This window comes from Nannobrachium achirus (assembly GCF_963921795.1).
Source record: "Nannobrachium achirus genome assembly, chromosome: 5".
Classification (NCBI taxonomy): domain Eukaryota; kingdom Metazoa; phylum Chordata; class Actinopteri; order Myctophiformes; family Myctophidae; genus Nannobrachium; species Nannobrachium achirus.
The window spans coordinates 22,220,404-22,245,388 of NC_137814.1; the positions used below are offsets into that span (position 1 = coordinate 22,220,404).

The 24,985-nt window shown below is 43.2% G+C and overlaps 1 protein-coding gene across 1 annotated transcript in view; it reads left to right on the forward strand.

Moving 5' to 3' along the window:
* The window catches only part of LOC308284912 (vasoactive intestinal polypeptide receptor 1-like), a gene marked incomplete at both ends in the record, with an annotated part of 55,168 nt that overhangs the window by 24,834 nt on the left and 5,349 nt on the right, over nucleotides 1–24,985 (forward strand). The window contains 5 exons of the mRNA XM_080725637.1: nucleotides 9,457–9,557; nucleotides 10,653–10,750; nucleotides 11,868–12,000; nucleotides 22,403–22,556; nucleotides 24,002–24,062. Coding sequence (XP_080581763.1) covers nucleotides 9,457–9,557; nucleotides 10,653–10,750; nucleotides 11,868–12,000; nucleotides 22,403–22,556; nucleotides 24,002–24,062 — 547 coding nt within the window. The remainder of the gene's footprint in view (nucleotides 1–9,456; nucleotides 9,558–10,652; nucleotides 10,751–11,867; nucleotides 12,001–22,402; nucleotides 22,557–24,001; nucleotides 24,063–24,985) is intronic.

Sequence of the window (24,985 nt, forward strand, 5' to 3'; positions counted from 1 at the left end):
TGTGTATGAAATCACACAGTTGTTCAGACCCTCTAAGTTTGTTTCACGCCCTGTTCAAAATGATCTCCCCATTTTTAATTTGGAGGAAGTCACAGAAAACGAGGTGACAAACATTGTCAGATCACTGAAAGCATCCAAAGCTAAAGATGCACACGGGCTTGACACAAACTTTCTTAAAACAAATATTGTCTCTCTGGTGGCACCAATCACACATCTGGTAAATCTGTCCATAAGAAAATGCACTGTCCCAACTCAGTGGAAAGCTGCTGTTATAACACCTATATTCAAATCTGGCTCAAAAACGGACATATCAAACTATAGACCCATAAGCATCTTACCTGTTATATCAAAAGTGGCTGAAAAGTGGATTGTAAAGTCTATTGTTAAACATCTAGACAAAGGCTACACCCCTCTGCATCCTATGCAGTTTGGGTTTCGAGCCTTCCACTCCACTGAGTCAGCAAATTGCTTATTCATTGAAAAGTTAAAGTGTGCTTTGAACAAGGCCCCATGCGCAATGGCAGTATTTTTAGATTTCAAGAAAGCATTTGACTCTGTCAGCCATCAGGTCCTCTTGTCCAAACTAACACATTTCAACTTGTCCCCAGAGGCCATCAAATGGTTTACATCATACCTATCAAATAGAGAACAGTGTGTAAGCATAAATGGCATCAAGTCTCCTTATCACACTTGCTCGGTTGGTGTCCCCCAGGGATCAATAGTAGGACCAATTCTGTTTTCTCTGTTCATAAACGACCTACCTGATGTATGTAAAGATGTACATATCCAGATGTACGCAGATGATGCGGTTATACTGACTCATGGAAAGAGCTATGCAGAGGTGTCAACGGTTTTAACTTCTGTTCTGACCAGCGTTCAGGACTGGCTTACAGACTCATGCCTGCTCCTGAATGCAAAAAAGACGGTCTGCATGGCTTTTTCCAAAAGACCAGTTGTGATGGAGTCATCAAATGTGTTTCTGGGTGGAGAGGAACTTGAACTTGTGCCAGAGTTCAAGTACCTCGGGGTCATGTTAGACTCAACCCTAACCTTTAAAAAACATGTAAAAAAGGTTACAAACACAATCAAGTTCAACCTTCAGAACTTTAAACAAATCAGACCTTGTTTGGCAGTTAGTGCTGCTAAATCTTATCTCCAATGCATGATCCAATCACACATTGAGTACTGTTTCACAAACTGGTCTTGCACAGGTATAACGATTCTCAAACCCATTGAACAGCTATATAAGAGTGCGCTTAAGGTATTCGATAGGAAACCCCGCTCATATCACCATTGTAATATTCTTCAGAGGTACCGTTTTTTGAGTTTCGCTAATTTTAAGGTATTTAAACAGGTCAGTATCATATATAAGACCCTAAATGGTCTATGCCCACCTCCCCTAAAGGAATTCATAAAAAGGAAGCCCGATAGAGGACTCAAAACTAGAGCAATCACTAGAGGGGATTGCGAAGTACCGTACCGGGTAACCGCTTTTGGAAAAAACACCCTTTCAGTGCAGGGATGTTCAACCTGGAATGACCTACCTCTAACAATAAGAGACTGTTTGTCATTTCCATCCTTCAAGTTCAATCTAAAAAAATGGTTAGTTGACAATCAAACCTGTGACCATGTATAGTTTTAAGAGTACAGCTCATGTCATGTACGTATATTTTTAACTTTTCTTTTCTAATGTAGGGTACTGTTAGTAATATGTGTTGTTTTGTTGTTTTCTCTTGGTTGAGGAAAAATAGTATTTGTATGTATGTTCTTAGGCGCCCTCTCCTAATGTAGGGTTACTGTTTGTTGGTATGTATTGTTTTGTCTTCATGTGGGGACTACGGATGAAATTTAGCATTCTTGCTAATTCCGGCTTATTTACATTGCTTTCATGTAGTGTTCATTAATATGCATTGTCCCGTCTAAATAAACAAATAAAGTAAAGTAAGTAAGTGGGGCTGCTGCATCTGCAGCGCTGGCGCTGGTTCGATTTCCGAGCCCGACCAGATTTGCTGCGTGTCACTCCCCATCTCTCTCCTCGTTTCCTGTTAGCCTACTGTCCTGTCAATAAAGGTATAAAAGCCCCCCCCCCCCCCCAAATAAAAAAAGATATAATTGTCACTGCCGGGCAGAAACCTTGTATCTCCAGGTTTCAAAGTTGTAAATTTTTTTGCAAAGTAAAGCCCTGCTTCATCATACAAGGCCGTTGCACAAAAGTAGTGAAAACAGCAGATCTACAAGCACACAGATCGGCTATTTTGACTAGTTTAAATCATTCTTAAAATGATAAATACAAAACAAACGGTTTTGGACATACAAGGTTTCCACCCGACAACGACGATATATTGTAATCATCTAAATAAGTCAGTGTTTTTAATGGCACGTGTGTTTTTTTTTAAACCTGTGATCATGCTGAAAGTTGAATTAACATAAACACAAACCTAATCCCAGAGAGAGTGCTGTGCTGGAGCTCCTGTTGTCGGGGACAGTCGATGCTCCTATAGTAACTTACAATATGTTCTATGTTCCCCACTTATCCAAAAACATTCCTTTATAATTATTAATAACAACTCAAAACACCCAATAATGGGGAGAGATTACAAATACTAGTGGGACAGGGGGCACTAGGGACATCTGGACACCATACTTTTGTTATGTCTGGGCATCTGGACGAGTGGGCACCTGGACATCTGAGCAATAGGGACATGTCGGCATGTGGACGAGTGGGCACATAGACGAGTGGGCACTTAGGGGTGGAGACATCTGGGCACCTGGGCAAGATGTCCCACCATTTCCTGCATTTGAGTGGGGAACGTACATTTTTTTTGTGGGGAACATACAATAGATCCTGTTTTTGGTTGAGAGGGGAATATAGAACCTTTTTGTGGGGAGGGTGGGTGGGGAACATAGAACCTGGGGAACATAGAACCTTTTTGGGGGGTAAGTGGGGAACATAGAACCTGGGGAACATATAGAACCTGGGGAACATAGGGTGGACACCGTCCAGAAACATGCCTATAGCCCTCTCCACTTAGTCTTGCAGAGCTTGATTTCTACAAAGTCGATTTGCTGAACACAGAAACTCTGTGTCAGGTGGAATGCAGCATGATGAATCAGCATCATGACTTATAGATGTGCCACATGAGAACTTCACGTGTCATGCCATGGGCAAGACAGTAGATTGTCAGTAATTGTTATAACATTGACAGTGAGAAAGGAGGGCATTTGTAATGGTGTTGTTATGTAAATGCTACTCGGATTCTTATTTCAAATGATGAAAAGAAGTGTCGAAAAGTGCCTTTTGTTTTCAGTAACAAAAGAGAAGAATGAGCAGGGCTAAACAGTGAAAAGAACCTTGGAAAACAACAGGGGCGTCAATTGGGTATGGCAGGGGTATGCAGCTGCCATACCCTGGGTCCAGGGGGGAAATAAAAGTTGCTTTTAAATATAAATCCATGAATGTCTCTTTGTCTATCTGCGCTGGTTATTATGTTGTTATACTACAGTAAAATAACTACAAATGGTCACTTTAACAAGGTATTATATTTATATTCTCCACACTTGTATTCTCCCCATCTTGACAAAATGGTATATTCCCAGGTTCCGCAGGTCAGCTGCACAGGTGCAATGCATTATTGTTAATTGTGGCACGTTTACTAACATGCCCTAAGTTTAGCTGCACTTGAACAACCATTCCAGGCTGCCATATCCAGCCCAAGAAACCGTAGAAACCTGTGTAAAAAACCGACAAAGCTTGTTTTTTTCAGACATTGTGAAAATAGCCGATCTACATGCTCACAACGCCTCGCAGCGCGAGGCGTTGTGAGCATGTAGATCTGCTATTTTCACAATAAAACCGTGTAATACAAAATGTAATGCCTCTTTTCCATGAGGACTCCCATCTTTGCCATACCCTAGCTTTTGCTGAACTGACGCCACTGGAAAACAAGTATTTCCAGAAACAAAGGCAGGAAAAGTACAGGACATGCTGAAGTTCTGAAACGGCACATCTGTAACTGACCTCAGCCTTCACTTCAGTGCGGGGGACTGTCTTGCCTCATGTGGAGCAGCCTGGACATCAAAAGGCAGTTACCAAAATGTCTCAGAGAGTAGCAGAACGAGCTGGGCCTTGTTGCTGAGGAAAGTTTCTCGTGGGCAAATCAGAATGCTGCAGTGCAGCATGCATCTTTTGTTCATTTCAGGTGATCATGTTGTTTATTGGAGCTTCTGTATCCATCAAAGACCACTGTGATCGAGAGGCGCTGACGCCCCATGTAGAAATGAGTGAAGTGTATTTCTGCTTGTGGCAACTTATAGGCCTGACTCTTGCAAGAACATCAACGAGCCAGATGATGAAAGCAGTGAGTGAGCTGCTGAGTTGGATGTGTAGGTATAGAGGCACAGGTACAACAATTATTCCCCCCCTTTTTGTGTATTCCCCCCTTGTATAAAAAAGAATAAAAAAGTGGTAACACAATACAGTAAAGTAGAGATTTCAAAGTAGAGAAGTGAACGCAGTTTTGCAGGTGCACTCTAAGGCCGCGCTCACATATTAAGAACATTTGCTCTGTGCATTATCTGTGCTCTTTCAAAGTTGGATCAAAGTCTCTTCCAAAAAAGAATCCATTTCCCACAATGCTTTGTGGGAAGTGGGCAGTTCCACTAGAGGAGGAAGTGGATGTGGATTTTGGCCATGTAGTTCTTTTGGAGTTGTCAACAGGTGAAGGCAGAGTAGTGCTGCTTTTTGGTGACACATAAAATGGATCTACAAGCTCATAGTGTGCCGCCATGCAACACTTTGTGAGCTGGTAGATCTGCTTTTTTTTTAAATTACTTTAGGTACTTTGTATTATCTTTTTCCACCACTGTACATGACAAAAAGCTTCAATTTTATTATGAATAGCAAATTTAATCATGTTATTGTCGAATGTTTAAGCATGTTCTAATCACAAACTTTACTTTAATTTACTTAAAATAATTTTCATTCTGAAATGGAGGTTTCATGTTACTGCAGACAGGCTCTGCTGCTGTAGAGTACAGACTACAAGTGACTACAAGTGAACACAGCTGTGTGGGATCACTTCACATCCTTTCTGTCCTATTGGTTGGCAGTTGAACTCTGCCCTCCTGTCTCATCAAGGCTCCCCGTTGCAGCTTGGGTGCTCTGCCTACAACTTGCTCTGTGCTTGCACTATGCAAGTTCTTTGGTGCTCTAAGCATGCTCTGTGCAACCAAGAAGCAAGCTTGCTTCTTCAAACCATGTGACTTCATCGGGAATGAATTGTGCTCTGCTCTGTCCCCCGCCTCCCCCCAGAACTCTGAAAGAACAAATGTTCTTAATGTCTGTAGTCGGCCTAATAGAGGTCCCTCAGCATGGCATAGTATAGGCACTGATCCGAGCTCAAGCACCCACTGGGAGTGCGCTGGTCCGGTCAGACAGTTAAAAGGCTTTGTAACGCTGTGTGCACTGCGCAGGATACATGACTCCCGCTCTTATACCGCACGTAATTCTGCACGGATTTCTATCATTCAAACTCTCTCTCTGTAATCTTCAAAGTCTGATTATTAATTCCTTGTGCCCTTTGTTATCATCCGCCAATAATCCAATTGTACAACTTGAAATGTAACCTACAGTTTACTTCTCAAACTTCTCTAACTCTTTCTCGCTCTCAAGCGCTCTCCGTCTCTCAAAGCCGTAGAGAGAGAGAGAGAGAGAGAGAAAAGTTGTTGCACGACTTTTTTGCACATCTCTGTAGACCAGTACTTTATTTTTGGCATCACTGAACTTTCATCATCGCGATGGGTGCACCGCAACCCTACTATAACATTCCTCTTTATGTACTGTCAGCAGACTGTTCTTGCTGATACGGTCTGATCACATCCTGCATTGATATTCAGTCAGTTGCTCTTCTGTTTTCCTTACATATATTGTGCTAATGTATGAGCATTGGGGTCATGTGCGATTTTGACAATTTTTGACAGCATGATAGGATGTCATGTGAATTGCTTAATTGTATCATACAGTCCACCTGTATATGGAAGCAGCTGCATGTGATGCTTCTCCACTCAGTTATTCATTTTTTTGCCTGTATTCATGAAATAATTTTGAATCGACTTGTCTTGACAATAGTTATTGTCTCCACCAGCCGAAGGCATGGGGGAGAGTATGTTTTCCGTCCGTCCGTCCGTCCGTGCGTGCGTGCGTCCGTGCGTCCTAGCAGTTTGTTACCACCTAATCTCAGTAGCCGTTGGCCCGGTAGCTGCCAAAATGAGCACACACACTCCCTGGATGCCAATTCAGAACCTCTGACCCACATTTTTCAAATGGGCCTGTTCTAGCGCCACCATGAGGCCGATGTTCGCAAAACACATTTCTGTACACTACTCTTACAGATTTTGTCCAAAAATCCTACAAATCGGTAGGCAGTATCTCGACAGTCATGTGATCGACATGGATCTGTCCGATTTTGCATATTCCATCCTGATTGGCTAAGATTGGCCTCCAAAGTTTGTAGGATTGAGCCGTTTTGCCTCAATGCCTCAAATCACAAACGCAAAGCAATTATCATGAAATCGCGCACACACACACATTCCCACTAGGCAGAGGAAGAAATGCCACTTAATTTTTTTCAAATCAGCTTCATGGTGGAATTATAACAGGCCGATTTGTGGTTTTACCTATAACTCCACCGATCAGTTTCAAACTTTGTAAGCGCAATCCTAGAGGCCAAGGAAAAACCTTTGTCCTGCATTTTTCATATCTGCCTTTTATAGAGCCACCAAGAGGCTGACTTCTTCTCACAATTTCTCCTATTATTCCTTGAGATTTTATCCATAAATCATGCAAATCAGTACACAGTATATCTATAGTCATGTGATCAAGAAGGATCTGTCCGATATTTCATATTCCATCATAATTGGCTAACATTGGCATCCAAAGTTTGCAGGATTGGTCCATTTTGAACAAAATGACTTAAATCATGAACGCAGCTTGTGATTACAGAGAAATTCTGCACGCACATTCCCACTAGGTCAATGAACAAATGCCACTTCACATTGGCCTGTTATAGCACCACCAGCAGGTCGACTTTTGCCACACAAACTTTTGCAACAAAATGCCTCAAATCATGCATGCAGCATCACATTGTCGTTAAAGGCCAATGAAGACATGGCAACTTTTTCACATTTAGCGCCACCAGAAGGCCACAGTAATTACAGTAATACCTGACCTGGTGGAGACCTGTGCTCGGAAGAGATGATTTTGTTTGTTTTCCCCCTTCCTTTTCACTCTGAAGGGAAGGCAGGGGGCATTATGATTAGAGTTTCAGCTTGACTAGAGCAGACTACAATGCTAATTGACTTTCAACAGATGCAGGCAGCTGTGTGGAGCATGGCTGTAGTTGGCCTCTGCTGATTCCCGTTTCCTCAGCTCAGATAAGAATGATGAAAACCCACTGCCATGATGAGCCCGCCAGTCTGTCTGCATTAGGTTAACTGCATGCTCTTCCTGTGACACCTGCACATACATCATAATATAGAAGGCTACAATAGAGTAGACACCACAAGACAACAGACATGCACACACACCCATGCACGCACACACACACGCAGGGGTGTCGCACCAAATTCTGGGCCCTGGGTACAAGGATTCACTGCGGGCCCCCCATGAATGTTCTTCATACGGGGATGGGTTTTAACCCATTTAGACTGGGAACAGCATTATTACGCATTATTTTGTGCTTTAACTATTGAAAAATAGTAGATATACAAGCTCACAGCACGGCACCGAGTGCCACGCTGTGAGCTTGTAAATCTGCTATTTTTGAAAAATCGTGAAAAGTTGTGCAAGTCTTTGAATAGCCTATTTCAAATCCTTCTAAGGTTTTTTGAAAAACCAATGTAAGTGGTGCTCGAACCATTTCATGTGAAGGACCCCCAAAATGATATGTATTTGGCCACGGACCCCCATCTGAAAATATTTAGTTCCACAGACCCCCCAGAAACAAAATGTTTGCTTAAAAAATACATATATTCAAAGATGTTCACGACTTTTCAAAAATAGCAGATCTACAAGCTCGCAGCGCGGCACTCGGTGCCGAGCTGTGAGCTTGTATATCTGCCATTTTTCAATAGCTAAATTATAAAATAATGAAGGCCCCTCCACCTTGGGCCCCGGTAACTCAGTCCCACTTTTCCTCCACTTGTGACGCCCCTGCACGCACGCACCACATTGGTTTTGGCAGCTCTCCTATTCCACAGAACGCTTCCAAATGGATAGATGTCAATGTGAAATTGGACAAATGCACAGAAGTGACAAATATTTGCTGGCTGAATGCACAGAACAGAGGCAGACAGAAGGATGAATGGAGGAAAATGGCTCAATTGTGGAAAGCTTCTTCCTTTTCGTTACGCAGCGCTGTATCAGCATGATATAAAGTAACAACGGCCTGCTGTATGAGAAAGGAATATTGAGAGCTGTGGGTTGTACTAGACCATGGTGTAGCAAGTCGGGTGGGAGGACTGACCGACGAGCAAACATTAAAATGGCCCAGGGGCGTAGCCAGGATTTACCAACTGGCTAGGCCTGGCACAATGTGGGTGGGCACAGATGCGAGCTTGTACATCGGCTATTTTAAAATAACGAACATTTAAATATTTACAGGGGCACAATACAGTCATTTGTCATGGAAATAGACTTCCCATACAATATGGAGACATTTTAATTTTAGAAATCGCTTCATAATTGACTGAGCTATGATCAAATCAAACGGTGGTGTCTCTCTTTGCTTCCTAGATAGCCGTGCATCGCGCCTTTCTCCCTTGCGTCGCGCATCACATCGCGCATTGTGCCGCGATTTTTTTGGTTCTTTTTGGGTGGGCACAAAAACGAAATGGGTGGGCCTATAGGCCTATCCAGGCCCACCCTGGCTATGCCCCTGGTTAATGGCCCTTTGTTACTATGGCCCTTGTAAAATGTATAACCATTTCATGGGACTTGACTATAGTTAAATAAAGGAGAAATAAAAGACAAATGCTGCATTGAATGTTATTCACCACCAATAGGAAGAAAAGAAATGTATAATAGACTAGAGCATGGCAGAGCACAGTTCATGTAAAGGTAACAGCATAGTCACATCATGGGGTCTGGATACTTGAGGAAGAGGTGAAAATGAAAGCGGAAAAATTGCATTCACCAGATTTCACCTGCAGTCATTAATTCGCTCCAGTTAACTTGAAGAAGAAATTAGCATATCAATATAGTATATACGCTACATGAGAACATTGGCCGCCCTTTCATTTAATGATCGACAGCCAGGGTGGGGGTGGGAGACAGGGAGAGGGAGGTTTTTTTTTTCATGGCAGAGAACATTCAGAAGACACACAAAATCTGATGTTGAAACCGAATTGAACTGAGTCCAAGCACCTTGGTGACAGTGTCCGCCCCCACATTCTATACAGGGTACGTGTTGAGGAACTGTACTGCTGATGGCTGGACGGAGCTGTATCCATCCTACGAAGAGGCCTGCACTTTCAACGATGACAGCGGGCCCGAATCTGAGGTAGCCTACAGGCTTTTGTGGCAGATTATTCTCCTTCATGCGATGGTGCATATATGTGCAGGAAATAGCTTATATAGATCTATATAAGCTTATGCCATGATATCGGCTATTTTTTCGACGCATGACTCCCACTCACAACTCAGGCCTAATCTGTCATTGTTACAATCGTGTCAGTAAAAAGAAGGAGAAAAATCATGTCACTAAATCGTATGCTGTATGGTTCCTGTTTATCCTCCCCTCCCTCTCTAGTCGATGGGCTAGAGCCCAGAATTTCATGAAAAGCAATAGATTCTGGTGGCAAATTCTAATTTTCTCATGTTCCCACATGCCCATGGTATCATTTAAGCCCCGCTAGTACTTCCAGCTGGTAGCTTTCTACCTGTTACCACCACTTTTATATGAGAAAGAACTGAAATTCTAGTATCCTTATAATGCAATTGAATATGTAAAATCATGCCTGGAATTGATGGGTACTGAATTATAAAACATTGTAAAGCAGAAGAATATTACTTAGAAATGCAAACAAGTTAGTATACAGTGGAATTATTCAAAATAGGTCAATTTTGATTAATTTTCGTCTCTCTCTCTCTCTCTCTCTCTCTCTCTCTCTCTCTCTCTCTCTCTCTCTGTCCCACTTTCCTTCCTTTCTTCCTGCCCTCAAATTCATTCATCTTATATCTCTCCTATGTGCACCTGGTATTGTATGGAATTATGGGTTTAATGCTTTCAACTCAATTGTATTATAATTAATTGTCCCGGTCTTTGCTGTTAGCATGTGTTGCAAAAATAGCACACACAGTTATCAATGATAGCCTACCTCCGTATATACTGTTTCAGTGTTCATTGAAAATTATGGAAAAACTATCGACAAAACGTGTCCTCATCGACCATTTTCCAAAGCAGGGCTTGAATATTGATTGTCTTGAATTCACAAATGTACAAGCAAGCACAGTACGCTTGTTTTGTTGCTTGCTTACTATCTGTCTTTTGACTATCTCTCCCTCTTGTTCTGTCTCCCCTTCACTCCATTTCCCTCCTTTGTGTTCTCTGCCCCCCACCCACTCTCACGTCTTTTGTGTGTCCTCCTTCCCCTAGACGAGTTACCTATCTACATTTAGACAGGTCTACACGGTGGGGTACGCCACCTCTCTCATCTCCCTCATAACAGCGATTGTGGTGTTTACAGCATTCAGGTAATGTGCTCCTGCCACATACAGGCCCACGCCTGCTGTTGTACTCAGATGGAGAGATAGCAACAGCCAATCTACAATTTCTTATCATTGGTGGATTGAATTGAAGCAGCTATTTGTACTGGGTCTATTTTTGTGTCTCTTTTAATCATTTTGTTATGCTAACAGGCATAAAAGAGAGATTGGTGGCAATGCTAATGAGTTCTTCGCTGTACTGCACAAGGCCAGCAATGGTCTGAGTGTGCCAAAAAAAAAACTATTTGTATCTAAAGCAGGGGCAGCGGCTGTCTCTCAGCAGGGGTCTTCAATGTTTTCAGGCCAAGGATCGCTTATTGAGAGAGAGATGAAGCAGGGACCCCCCCACAACCTTTTCAGAGATTCCATATAGTTTCATCGTTTGACAGCACAATCATCAGTGTATTTTGCCTTGAGCCATCATTACCTAATAAACTTGACCTTTTACTCTGTACTTAGTCTGCTCTTTTTCCCCTCTACACCAAACCTCTTTGTTGAAAATAGCCGACCTACAAGCTCACAACACCTTGCAGCGCGAGGCATTGTGAGCTTGTAGATCTGCTATCGGCTATTTTCAAATGGCCGAAATGCTGAAGTGGTTAAAGGAGTAGTTCACCCCCAAAATGAGACTTGAGTGGAGACTTGAGTTCAATAATATTGTTTGTTTTTTGTCGCATTCCTAAGACAAAAAATGGATTTTAGTCAATTTACCCCCATTGATTCTGGGTGGGGACGCAAATGCATTCGGGTCCCCATCCAGGATTAAAGAGGAGAAACGTATTGTAATCAAATTATTGTCTTAGGAATGCAACAAAAAACAAAAAATATTATTGAATTCAAGTCTATCGTGAGTAATCAATAGGGGAAAAAAAAACATTTTGGGGGTGAACTTCTCCTAAGGGGATATTTCACTTTCAAAAAAAACTTTTGGTCATTTTATTTTTAAGTATAGGCTAATGAATATTGGAATTGCTCCAGTATAGTAAAAGTAACTCAAAATTAGCAACAGGCTACAGGCATGATGAATTTATTTAAGAAGTACATTTTATTTGTTTCCCCTGTTGTAAATTGACGCCTCTGACTCCTCCCCTTCTGTCCCTGGCAGGAAGTTCCACTGCACCAGGAACTACATCCACATCAACCTGTTCTCCTCCTTCGTGCTGCGGGCCAGCGCCGTCTTCATCAAAGACACGGTTCTGTTTGCTGATGAGACGCTGGACCACTGCTCCATGTCCACGGTGAGATGGATGTATACTAGGGGTATCATTAGCCTTACATTAAGACGCATTCTGCCGAGACCTCCGCATTGTGACGTTGAGGCGACGGCAGATGCGTCTTACCGACTTGTCAGACAGGTCGGGGGCATGGTCGGCAAAACTGCAATTGCGGCTCTACACATGCACAAATGCGAAATATAGCACACCGCCGAAGTTCTGCAAGATGTATGCGACTTCTTAGGAAGCCTTGTTTAATGTATTAGTCTGTATTTTTAAATAAAATGAGTTTTTACTAAGTGTGTGTCGATTCCAAATCGAGCATCACTGGTTTGGTTAAACATGGCTGCACTTATCACGTGATGTTCATCCATTCCCCCATTCGCTCATTCAAGGACATGACTTATGTGTATACAGAAGAATGCATAATAATGCTTCCCAGCCACCAAGGCGCTGTTGCAGCTAACACTGTAGCAAACGAGGAAAAGCAGTACACTTGGTGAAAACTAATTTTATTTAAAAATACGGACTAATCTATCTATAAATGCGAGAAGTCTCTGCGTGTGTGTCTGTCTGTCTGTCTGTGCGTGTGTCTGTAATCCGCGTATCTCGAGAACCGTTCGTCCCACCGGCTTCAGATTCGGCACGCGCATTCCCCGCCGCGGCACGGAGTGCAGTGCCGGGTCTCGACCTGACCCGACGCGCGGTTTTCCCGAACCGGCGCGAAACGTTCGGAATCTCCTTATGCGGGGTTGATTGTTGACATCAGGCTGTTCCGGAGGAAATCGGCATCGGCGCAAGCGCTGACTCATTGTGACATCACTTCATAAAAGGCTCTGACATCACGTACGCCACATGAGTCAACAAAAAATCTCTGTGCGTGTGTATGTATGTATGTAATCCGCGTATCTCGAGAACCGTTCGTCCCACCGGCACGCGTGTTCTCCATATATGGGAATAAAATGAATGCCCGTATGGGCATAAAATGGACGCAGAATCACAAAGATCTCCATATACGGGCATAAAGGGACACAGACAGACGGATACAGAGATCTCCATAAATGGGCATAAAATGGACGCAAATGGCATATATGGGCATAAAATTTACGCAGAATCACAAAGATCTCCATATACGGGCATAAAGGGACACAGACAGACAGATACAGAGATCTCCATATATGGGCATGAAATGGACGCAAATAGACAGATATCTCCATATATGGGCATATATGGGCATAAAATGGACCCAGAACTATATCTGCAGTGATCTCCATATATGGACATAAAATGGACGCTGACAGACAGACAGATAACAGATATCTCCATATATGGGCATAAATGGACACAGGCAAACAGATGGTCAAAACGGGTCCTATGACAACAGGTATAATGGGGTTTGCATTAAAGGGCAGGGCATTCATTCCCTATTTACATCGTTCCCGAGTTGGCCAGGTCGCCGACTAGACGCTTCTAGTACATTAAACAAGGCTTCCTAAGAAGTCGCATACATCTTGCAGAACTTCGGCGGTGTGCTATATTTCGCATTTGTGCATGTGTAGAGCCGCAATTGCAGTTTTGCCGACCATGCCCCCGACCTGTCTGACAAGTCGTAAGACGCTTCTGCCGTCATCCCAACGTCACAATACGAAAGTCTCGGCAGAATGCGTCTTAATGTAAGGCTAGGGGAGTCATAATATAGTAACTGAATCGAAAAATCGTTCAATGATCTACTATCGATTTGCAAAAGCAAATGTCGTACCATTTGGCTTTGTATTTGTGCCTTGTATTTAGCAATTTTTGAGAGGGAACACGAAAAAGAGTGGTCTAATTACTTTTCCATTCCATATAGCTACTCTTGGTCTATCGATAAATGTGTGTAATCTCTGTGTTCATGTCAAGGTGCGGGCTTGTCCATATGTGTTGTAATATGTCCATGTATTTGCTAAAGAATCACAGTGTTTATTTATTTATATCCATAATAATAGATTTTTCCCTTTAAAAACCTGCTCTATTGACACGTTTCACACAGATTTAAGGTCTTTGCTAAATAGTTACTATATCGATTTTAAATCATTGAATCGAATCGTATCGTATCGCCATGAATGAACCAATATCGTCCATGTATCGTATAGTCAACCATGTATCGTGATGCGTATATCGTGTAGTTGTTCAAATGAATCTTTACACCCCTAATGTATACTGCTCAAAGAAATGAAGGGAACAAAATGTTCTCATAATTCTTTGAGCTTTCGTACAGAGCATTACTACTATACTATACTCAAATAAATTCAAATAAATTAAGGGAACATTTTGTTCCCTTCATTTCTTTGAGCAGTACTGTGTCTGCAGCTCTGTATGGGTTCCGAGGAGCAAAACTTTCTAGTTTTAAAGTTTTTTGCCTATTAGTTAGCCGAGTATGTGTGTTCCTTCTCCCTGGAAGATAAACCATAATATCCTACTAAGCAACCCGGTGACGGTCAAAGGCAGTCTGACGCCCTAGGCAGGATTTTGTCAGACTGTGCTTGTTTCTTTTTAAAGTGGTTTTGCACCCTGAATGCGCACACCCTGACACCCAGTCATGTTTATAAACCAAGAAACCTGTCTACACTCTTTACGGAATCTTTTCTCGAGAGATTACAGAGAATGAAAAACCGAGATGGAAGAACACAGAAAGAAGCCTAAAGGCACGGTCACACGGCACTTTTATTCTAACTATGAGGGTGAATTCTGCCGCTCCATTCCCATTGAAATGCATTGTACTAGAGCACTCTCCACAGTGCACTCTCCACCAGTGGTGTAAAGTAAGTAACTAAGTTCATTTTCTCAAGTACTGTACTTAAGTACACTTTTGAGGTAGCCTTTAATTTTATTCCCAATTTTCAGGACTTTTACTTTTACTCCACTATATCTCAGTGGATAATATTGCACTTTTATTCCATTACAATTATTGGAAAAATGTAGTCACTAGTTCATTTTTACCTAGTTAGATTTTGATTATTATTACAAAACATAGCCTATATTAACCACTTCATACATTTCAGCTATTTGAAAAGCTTTTTATAGCCTACATTTTATACATTTGGTACTACTACTTTTGGTACTTTAAGTACATTTTGATACGAACACATTTGCACTTTTACTCAAGTACATTTTTAATTCCAGACTTTTACCTGTAACAGAGAACTTCTACATTGCAGTATTAATACTTTTACTTAAGTAAAACATTTGAGTACGTTTTCCACCACTGCTCTCTACTGTACTCTCCACTGTAGTTCACTCTCCACTGGACAGGTGCATTGCTCATACAGTAGCCAGGGGGGGGGGGGCTGGTTACAGAGGCTAACTTCCACGGAGACAGCGATGCCCAGAAGTTATTTTGAGAAATGTATCCGCCCCCATTCATTCATAAGGATTTGCATCGTTAGCTTTCAGGGAAAAGCAAGTGCATTAGACCAAAGAGACATTTCTATTTCATGCTAGCATAATAATAGCAATCAAGTAGTAGTGCATTCTCATTCTCCCCTTGCACACTTTTGATTGCTTGCGTCCATCCACCACCCAACACCATACTTTACACACATCCACTCTCTTACACTCCTGATTCTACAGCCCATAAACATTTTTAATTTTTTAATTTTTTGTTTTTATTTATCTATTTAATAAATCATGTTACCCGCGTATCCCTCTCTTTTGTCTGAACACTGAGCCAGGTTCATGACACTAAGACATTTTATTGTTCTCAGAACACAGACTATTATAATCAGGGGTCATCAATATGTCCGTACACGGACTAATGTGTCCGTGGCAAAGAGTTGTCCTTGTCCGTGGCACATTTTCAATTTTCTTTTATAAGGTTCTTATTTTGATCATAAGACCCAATTACTGAATGTCAAGTCTCTAGGCTTTCTTCAGAATATGTATGACCCTGATTTACTTTAACACTATGGCACATTAGGAGTCCACTAGTACTAGTGATTCTCTCTCTCAGAGTCCACTAGTTCAGGGGTTTTCAAACTTTTTTGACTCAGGGCACCCCTGTAAATAACTTTTTCATCCACGGCACCCCTGAATTACACTGTTCATTTTTAGAATCTTACATCCTATTGGAGAAATATCCGTTTCCATCAGAACTGACTGAAAATAACGTTATACTTGACGTTTAACCACTTGAACCCCAGCAGGCCTATTCTGGGGGGAAGGTTCACCAAAAATAGCCGATCTACGTACCTCACTCACAACACGTCACAACAAGCTTGTAGATCGGCTATTTTTGGTTATAGAGAGTTGTCAACTTGTCGTAGATGGAAAAATATCTCATCAAGTACAGTGCAAATCAGGTCTGTTTTACTAAGCATAGTGAAGTGATATTGATGTAGTGATATTGATGAATTCCAAATATTATCAAATTATCTCATGGCACCCCTGGACTGGCATCACGGCACCCCAGGGTGCCCTGTCACCCACTTTGAAAACCCCTGCACTAGTGATTACTGTATCTCTCTCAGAGTCCACTAGTACCAGTGATTCTCAACTCTGAGAACACTCTCAGAGTTACAGACCTGTTGTGGTCATTGGCCCTCAATGACCACAACAGGTCATAGCTCATGTGTTTCTGGTAATATTATTGTCCACTTTTAACAAAAAATGGCCACCCGTGATTAAAGTCTTTCCTGCATAAGTTCTACTTGTGTGTCGGTTGCCAAAATGCAAGTGCCTGAAAATCTGCACACACCACCTGCGTGCTCTTTTTGGCGATTTTTGCTCAGCATCGGCTTCACACATAGCATAGGCCTATATATATGTCACGGTTTTAAAGAGAAACAGGACGGTCGAGAAACGGAGCACTCGGTGTGCAGCACGGGGCGGAACAAGCGGTCGCCCACAGCAACATCCTCCAGGGCCGTGCGGCCGGCGGAGCGCCGCGCGAGTTACGAAGCCGTGGTGAATGCAATAGTTATATTTATGCCCAGGCCGTAAGGCCTGGGCAAGCCCACGATAAACACCCTGTCCAAGTGACTACAATGGAGCTAATGGCTAAGCTAGGCTAGGCTAGGCTAGGCTAGGCTAGGCTAGTAAATACAGTCGCAAACGAGTGACGTCAGCGCCTTCACTAGTGAATGCGAGTGAATGGCTGTCGTCGCCACCTGGTGGTGATTAGTGTGTGGTGAACGACAAAACAAGCGCTCTTACAATGAACGTCCTGCGTTACCCAAACATCCTGTAACATATATATATATACAGTACACCCACCATACTTATGGCCTCGGGCAGTTATGACTGTTATGACAGTTATGACAGTCCCCCTGCATGCTGTCTGTGGTGACTTGATCACTGATTTCTGCTCTCTATTTGACTTACCGTATTTTCCGGACTATAAGGCGCACCGGACTATAAGGCGCACTGTCAATGAATGGTCTATTTTCGAAATGTTTTCATATATAAGGCGCACCGGACTATAAGGCGCACATAATAGACGCTACCGTTGCGTTATGCATCCAACAGATGGAGCTGTGCTAAAGGGAATGTCAATGTCAATGAATGATCCATATATAAGGCGCACTGGACTATAACCCGCAAATCACAGACATATGTCCGTTATGTACTGTTTTGAAATTATGAAGCACCTTATTCAAACCGATATAAGCCTCTTTAAAACCTGAATATATGCATATGTATTCAGAGCCTTCAATATGTTTGTGGATTTTGGACAGAGGCCCTGAGGCATTATACCGTCCATAAACTGGGATGAAGAATATGGTGATGAAAGATTAAACAAAAAAGACTGAGGGGGCACAACTTTGGGCAGGTGGATTGGCTTGAGGCATGAATTGCAATGCTATGAATCCCACAAGCTGGAAAACATATCATAGCATGTGTTTTGTGCATTCTAACCCACATTAAATGATAAGGGTAATAATAATAATAATACATTTTATTCATAAGGTGCCTTTCAAGGCACTCAAGGTCACCGTACAACAATCTAAAACAGTTAAGACAAGCTCACAGTTAAAATGCAAGAGCTGAAAATGGTACAGTTTGCAGCAGAGCAACAATGAGGTCAGACATATGCCTGCCTAAACAGGTGAGTTTTGAGGTGGATTTTGAATATGGAAATTGAGATTGAGAAATGCACGTAGGCCTATCCAACGAAAATATGTGCCATGAAGTGCAGAGAATAGATCTTTTGGCTCTGCTTTGAAGCCCCTCGATGTGTGACTCAACTTCATGCCTTTAGCTGTTCTTCGTCAAATCCCTACAAACCTCTACTGTACGCAAACAATGCTACAAAACAATGACGGACTTGGGGTCACTTGTGTTGTGTCCCTTCACTTTCACCTCCAACGGCTCTCCGTGTGCTCACTCTGAACAAGCTGGGTCAATGCAGAGAACTCCACAACTACAACACCTCATTAGACTGTTGTCGTCTTCCATTGAGAGAGGGTCTTTTTATTTCTATGCGCAGATCAATGTTCCATCTAAACCCAAATCTTCAAATTTCTTTTCACAATCGTCCTTGCGACAGCATTGGGCAGACGATGATGTTGACCTAAAAAACAAAAGTAGTTCTAGTGCAGTAATGACGCATGCATGCATGCATAACAGAATGGCACATTAAAAGAGCCCCCCCCCCCCCCCCCCACACTGCTGTGTTAATAAACCATGCCTTTGATGTGTGGGCCATAGAAACTGAGCAAAGAAATATGTTCATATAGAATATGCAAGCACTTAATGATCTGTCTGAGGACCTGCCAGCAGGATCGCCTTTGACCAAACCAAATAACGACACATAACGTTACAGTATTTACAGTATGAAGTCTCCAAACCCCATGTCTGATGCTTCTGATCCTGACCAGGGGCGTCAATTGGGTATGGCAGGGGTATGCAGCTGCCATACCCTGGGTCCAGGGGGGAACACAAAAGTTACTTTTAAATATAAATCCATGAATGTCTCTTTGTCCATCTGCGCTGGTTATTATGTTGTTAAATTACAGTAAAATATGTTAAGACTCAGTTGTGTTTGAACCCAAATGCAACCACTCAGGAGACAGGAAAACGAGTTAATGCCTTGCAAGGCATTTTAATGTCCAAAAAACACAATGAACTGAAAATAAGTATAGATATAAATATATATATATATAAGTCTACACAAACATACACAAACATACATATACAACAGTGCCACAACAGTATCTGTAAAAGTGTAGACGTTATATGATATATACTATACTTTACTAATAAACAGGTATGGATATATATATAAATCTACATGAATACACATACAATACAATAGGAACGCACATGTACCGTATTTGTATAAATGCAGATATTATAGAATATAAACCATACTTAGGAAGTCCAAAAGAGAAGTCAGAGTCCAAGCATGTGGTCGGTGAACAAACAATCCAGAGGAGGTGAGGCAGGCCAGGAATGACACTGCAGAGAACCAGAAGGAATCAGGTTATACTTTGGGAAGATCTGGCGCTGAGCTGTGTGCCGGCCAGACTCTTGAAGCCTCTGGTGATGATTGGAGAGTGGGAACAGGTGTGTGGAGGCACACCCATCTTCAGAGGTCCTCTGTGGTGTGATTTGGCTCCCTCTCTTGGCCCAGACAAGTGTAGAGAGCTCTCATCACATAGTGAAGGTGAAACCGTAACAGGACCCCCCCTCCAAGGATCGCCACCTGGCGATAAATGGGGAACGCCGGCGTGCGCCCGGCGTCGGGCCTTCGGGCGGGAGGGAACCCGGGCAGGAGAACACTCAGCCTGGGCGGAGGTCAGGGCGGGCTGGAGGCAACAGACCTGGCAGGCGGCGCTCCAGCTGAGTATGCGCCCAGTGAACGTAGTGTCCGGAGAGTGAATGATGTAGGGGCGGATGCTCTCCACATGGTCTCCTGAGACGGTGAGGGTGAGGGGCTGGGTACGGTGTGTGACAAGGCCCATCGTGCGACCATTCAGAGCGAAGGCGGAGAGAGGCCTCTGGAGCGCAGAGACAGGGAGTCCCACCTTCTGAGCATACTGGAGGTCGACAAAGCTCTCATCGGCCCCGGAGTCGATAAGAGCTGGTATGGTGAGTGACTGTCCCTCCCAGGAGAGAGTGACAGGGAATCTGGCAACACTGGTGCGGGGCTGGGAAGTAGTGATACGACTCACCCGAAAACCCCGAGTGGGTGAAACTACGCCCCCTGGTGCCCAGGAAGAGAACATCTTGGGGTGCAGAATGGGACAGGAGCGTACAGTGTGCTTTGAGCTGGCGCAATACCTACAGAGCCCGTGTAGCCTGCGGTGCTCGCGCTCAGCCGGAGATAAAGGACCCCTGGGAGTCACATGGATGCGGCCCACACGCACTCGGCCCACCTCCATTGGCTCAGCGTCAGCAGCAGAGTCCGAGACGAGCATCTCAGAAGAACGAAGGGGACTGGTACTCAGAATGGGGGTCAACTGGGAGGAGCGTTGAAGCGACTGTGCCCTGGACTTCTTGCGCTCACGGAGACGTTCGTCGACATCAATGGCGAGAGTGATGAGCGTATTGAGGTCAGTGGGCTTATCCCTAACTAGCTCGTCCCTCAGTGCCTCCGTGAGGCCCTCACGAAAAATGCAGCGCAGCGTGGAATCCGCCCATCCAGTGCTGGCTGCGAGTGTGCGAAACTCGATCGCATAAGTGGCAACTGTGCGGGAGCCCTGCTTGATGTGGAGTAGCCGTGAGCCTGCATCCTGACCAGCGAAGGGATGGTCAAACACCCTCTTGAACTCCTCCTCAAAGTTGGCGTAGTTGTTTCGTGACCCCGGGTTGGAGCACAAGAATGACTGGACCCAACGAAGAGCATCACCGGAGGTATGCGTGGCAATGTAGGCTACCCTGGCTGCGTCAGTGGAGAACATGCTGGGCTGCAGGTCAAAAACAAAATTGCACTGCAACATGAACCCCCGAAAGTCTGCAAACGCCCCGTCATAGGGCTTGGGGCTGGCAAGGTTAGGTTCCCGGACAGGCTGGGCGACAGGCCCAGGAGCGGCTGGTGGAACCGAAGGTGGAACCGCGGCCACCAGAGCAGCCAACTGGGCGGACATGTCCTGCATATGCTTTAGTAGGGCACGCTGTTCGCTGGCCACTTGGTGCAGCCGTTGAGATTGGGTCTGCTGCTCACTGGAAACACCCTGCATCATAGCGGAGGCCTCCTGAAGAAGGCAGGCGTGGTCAGCGAGCACCTTGTCCTGACGTTGGATGGCATTACGGACAGGGTCAGGGAGAGGCCCAGGCAAAGAGGCCTGTGGTGGAGCCTGGCCTCCTGAGGGTGCTGGGTTCATAAGGGCCAGATCTTCTGTTAAGACTCAGTTGTGTTTGAACCCAAATGCAACCACTCAGGAGACAGGAAAACGAGTTAATGCCTTGCAAGGCGTTTTAATGTCCAAAAAACACAATGAACTGAAAATAAGTATAGATATAAATATATATATATATATAAATCTACACAAACATACATATACAACAGTGCCACAACAGTATCTGTAAAAGTGTAGACGTTATATGATATATACTATACTTTACTAATAAACAGGTATGGATATATAAATCTACATGAATACACATACAACACAATAGGAACGCACATGTACCGTATTTGTATAAATGCAGATATTATAGAATATAAACCATACTTAGGAAGTCCAAAAGAGAAGTCAGAGTCCAAGCATGTGGTCGGTGAACAAACAATCCAGAGGAGGTGAGGCAGGCCAGGAATGACACTGCAGAGAACCAGAAGGAATCAGGTTATACTTTGGGAAGATCTGGCGCTGAGCTGTGTGCCGGCCAGACTCTTGAAGCCTCTGGTGATGATTGGAGAGTGGGAACAGGTGTGTGGAGGCACACCCATCTTCAGAGGTCCTCTGTGGTGTGATTTGGCTCCCTCTCTTGGCCCAGACAAGTGTAGAGAGCTCTCATCACATAGTGAAGGTGAAACCGTAACAAAAATAACTACAAATGCAAAATTTAACAAAATGGTCACTTTAACAAGGTATTATGATTATATTCTCCAGACTTGTATTCTTCCCAGCTTGACAAAATGGTATATTCCCAGGTTCCGCAGGTCAGCAGCACAGGTGCAATGCATTATTGTTAATTGTGGCACGTTTACTGCTAAGTTTAGCTGCACTTGAACAACCATTCCAGGCTGCCATATCCAGCCCAAGAAACCGTAGAAACCTGTGTAATAAGAAATTCAGACATTGTGAAAATAGCCGATCTACATACTCACAACGCCTCGCGCAATAGAACCGTGTTATACAGTACAAAATGTAATGCCTCTTTTCCATGAGGACTCCCATCTTTGCCATACCCTAGCTTTTGCTGAACTGACGCCACTGATCCTGACCTTGCTTTTCTTTTCTTTGCTTTGCTTTGCTTTGCTTTGCTTTGCTTTGTCGTCTCCCAGGTGGTGTGCAAGTTGGCGGTTGCTTTCTTCCAGTTCAGTATTCTTGCTAATTATTTCTGGCTGTTGGTGGAGGGGATGTACCTGCAGACACTGTTGGCCCTCACCTTTGTCTCTCAGAGGAAGTACTTCTGGTGGTACATTCTGATTGGATGGGGTGAGTTAGGGCGACAGACGGGGCACTTTTAACCCGTATATTTTACACAGCATAGCAGCCCATGCAGTTGCTTGCTGAAGATCTCTCATTTTTGGTAAGCAACACCATTGCACATATTATATTCAGGGTTCCCACGGTCATGAAACTCCTGGAAATATTTTGAAATTAGAAAAATATTTTTCCAGTACTGGAAAAGTTTTGGAATTGATCAAGGGTCCTTGAAGGTCCTTGATAAAATAGCTATATATGCATTGTTTGGTTATTAATTTTGTTAATACCTCTGAAATTACAAATTAAACATTGGCCAAATTGTCAAATATTAGAGGCAGAAATTGTGAAAATAGCAGATCTACATGCTCACAACGGCGTTGTGAGCATGTAGATAGATCTGCTATTTTCACAATAAAACTGTATTATACAAAATTCCTCAACTCTTAGTGCTCGTCAGGGTGCCAGGGTCCCCAGTTAAAATATGATTATTTCGGGGGTCACGGCCTGAAAAGGTTGAAAACCACTGGCATACACTACCTGTCTTTAGGCATTGCACATAGGAGTAAGCGACTCGTCATTGAGCTGAATTATTGTTATATAGTCCTGGAAATCTTCTGAATATTCTGGAAAAGTTTTGGAAAAGCTTTGGAAATTAATTGGTAAAGATGTGTGGGAACCCTGTATATTACATGACATGATACTGATGATGTCAGTATCATGTTCAGTGTCATGGTAATTATCATGTCAGTGTTTCGATCTTCATCAGGACAAAAGACTTTTGTCCTGATGAAGATCTATTCAGAGATCGAAACGTTGACGAGCAATAAACTTTATATGGAGCGTAACCAGTGTGCAGACTCTACTTGTCCTTCATGATTCTGCTTGTCTAGCACCTGGGCCACAGATGTGCGTGCACTATTCTCTTCAATTATCATGTCAGTATCATGGAAATTATCATGTCAGTATCATGTCAGTGTCATGGTAATTATCATGTCAGTTTCATGTTAATTATCATGTAAGTATCATGGCACCATACCATGGTACCATATTACGATGGTAACATGACAGGGCAATCACAGCCCTGCCATTCAGACAGTGCTATGAGAGGGGCGGGGCTGATGTGACAGGGCCTGACATATACTGTATACAATTCTACTTAATGTATAATCATAACAGGTTTTTTTTTTACTCTCCCTGGGATGTATGCTATTAAATTACATAATAACCACAACAGTCCAGTTTAATGAAAAAAATGATATTTGGAAATTGATGTTATTTTCTTTTATTTTCTTTTATTTTTTGCAATACAATAGACAATACAATTACTTTTAATTGGGCTGTGGGGGCGTTAAGGGTCCTGGATAATGGATAGCGGGCACTGGCCCAAAAAAGGTTGAGTTGCCTTATACAAATAATTTGCACACAACATGAAACCTTGTGATTTTACATTCCAGGGCTTCCATCAACAGTTCTTATAATATGGGTGCTGACCAGATACTTCTTTGATAACAGAGGGTATGTAATACAGTACACAACGTCTGTGTAAAATATATTTAGCATGTGCTATTATATTCTATTGTTATTTTACACATCATTATTTAATACCATATAATGTGACAATATTATTAGGGTAACAACAATGCTTGTGTCTCTGTTCTGTTCTCCCTTTAATTGTAGGCTATATCCATCTTAAATGTTTAACCACTTAAACCAGGGGTCTTCAACGTTTTCAGGCCAAGGACCCCTTAGCTGAGAGTTAGATGAAGCAGGGACCCCCTTAGCTCTGGTCCATCGCGTCACCTCCAGTGACGCTCTGACAGACCCGTCGGCGAATGAATAGACCGCGTTTTCTCAGACCCTACCAACGCTTAACTTGAGTCAAAATAAACAAAACACTACTCACCAAACCAAAGGTAGTTTTGCGTTGTTGAAAGTCTATTCTCCGCGGTGGTGAGCCCCTCAGCACCCCACCCAATCTGTAATATACATTATTTTTGTCATGAAATAAAACGCACCCACCTCGAGCCACCCAGCGGCCACCGCAGATACAATGGTTCACAACCCGGAAATAAGCGGTGGTCGAGTTGGATGCACTTTATTTCATGCCAAAAATAGTGTATTTTGCAGATTGGGTGGGGTGCTGAGGGGCTCACCACCGTGGAGAATAGACTTTCAACAACGCAAAACTACCTTTGGTTTGGTGAGTAGTGAATAGTTTTGTTTATTTTGCCTGAAGTTGAGGCCTCGTAGGGTCTGAGAAAACGCAGTCTATTCATTTGCCGACGGGTCTGTCAGAGCGTCACTGGAGGTGACGCGATGGACCAGAGCTAGGACCCCCTCTACATATTGTATACATTTCATCGATTCATAGACTTGTTTTGACAGCACTGTCATCAGTCTATGTTGGATTTGTGTTATTGCGTTTTTTTCTGACATTT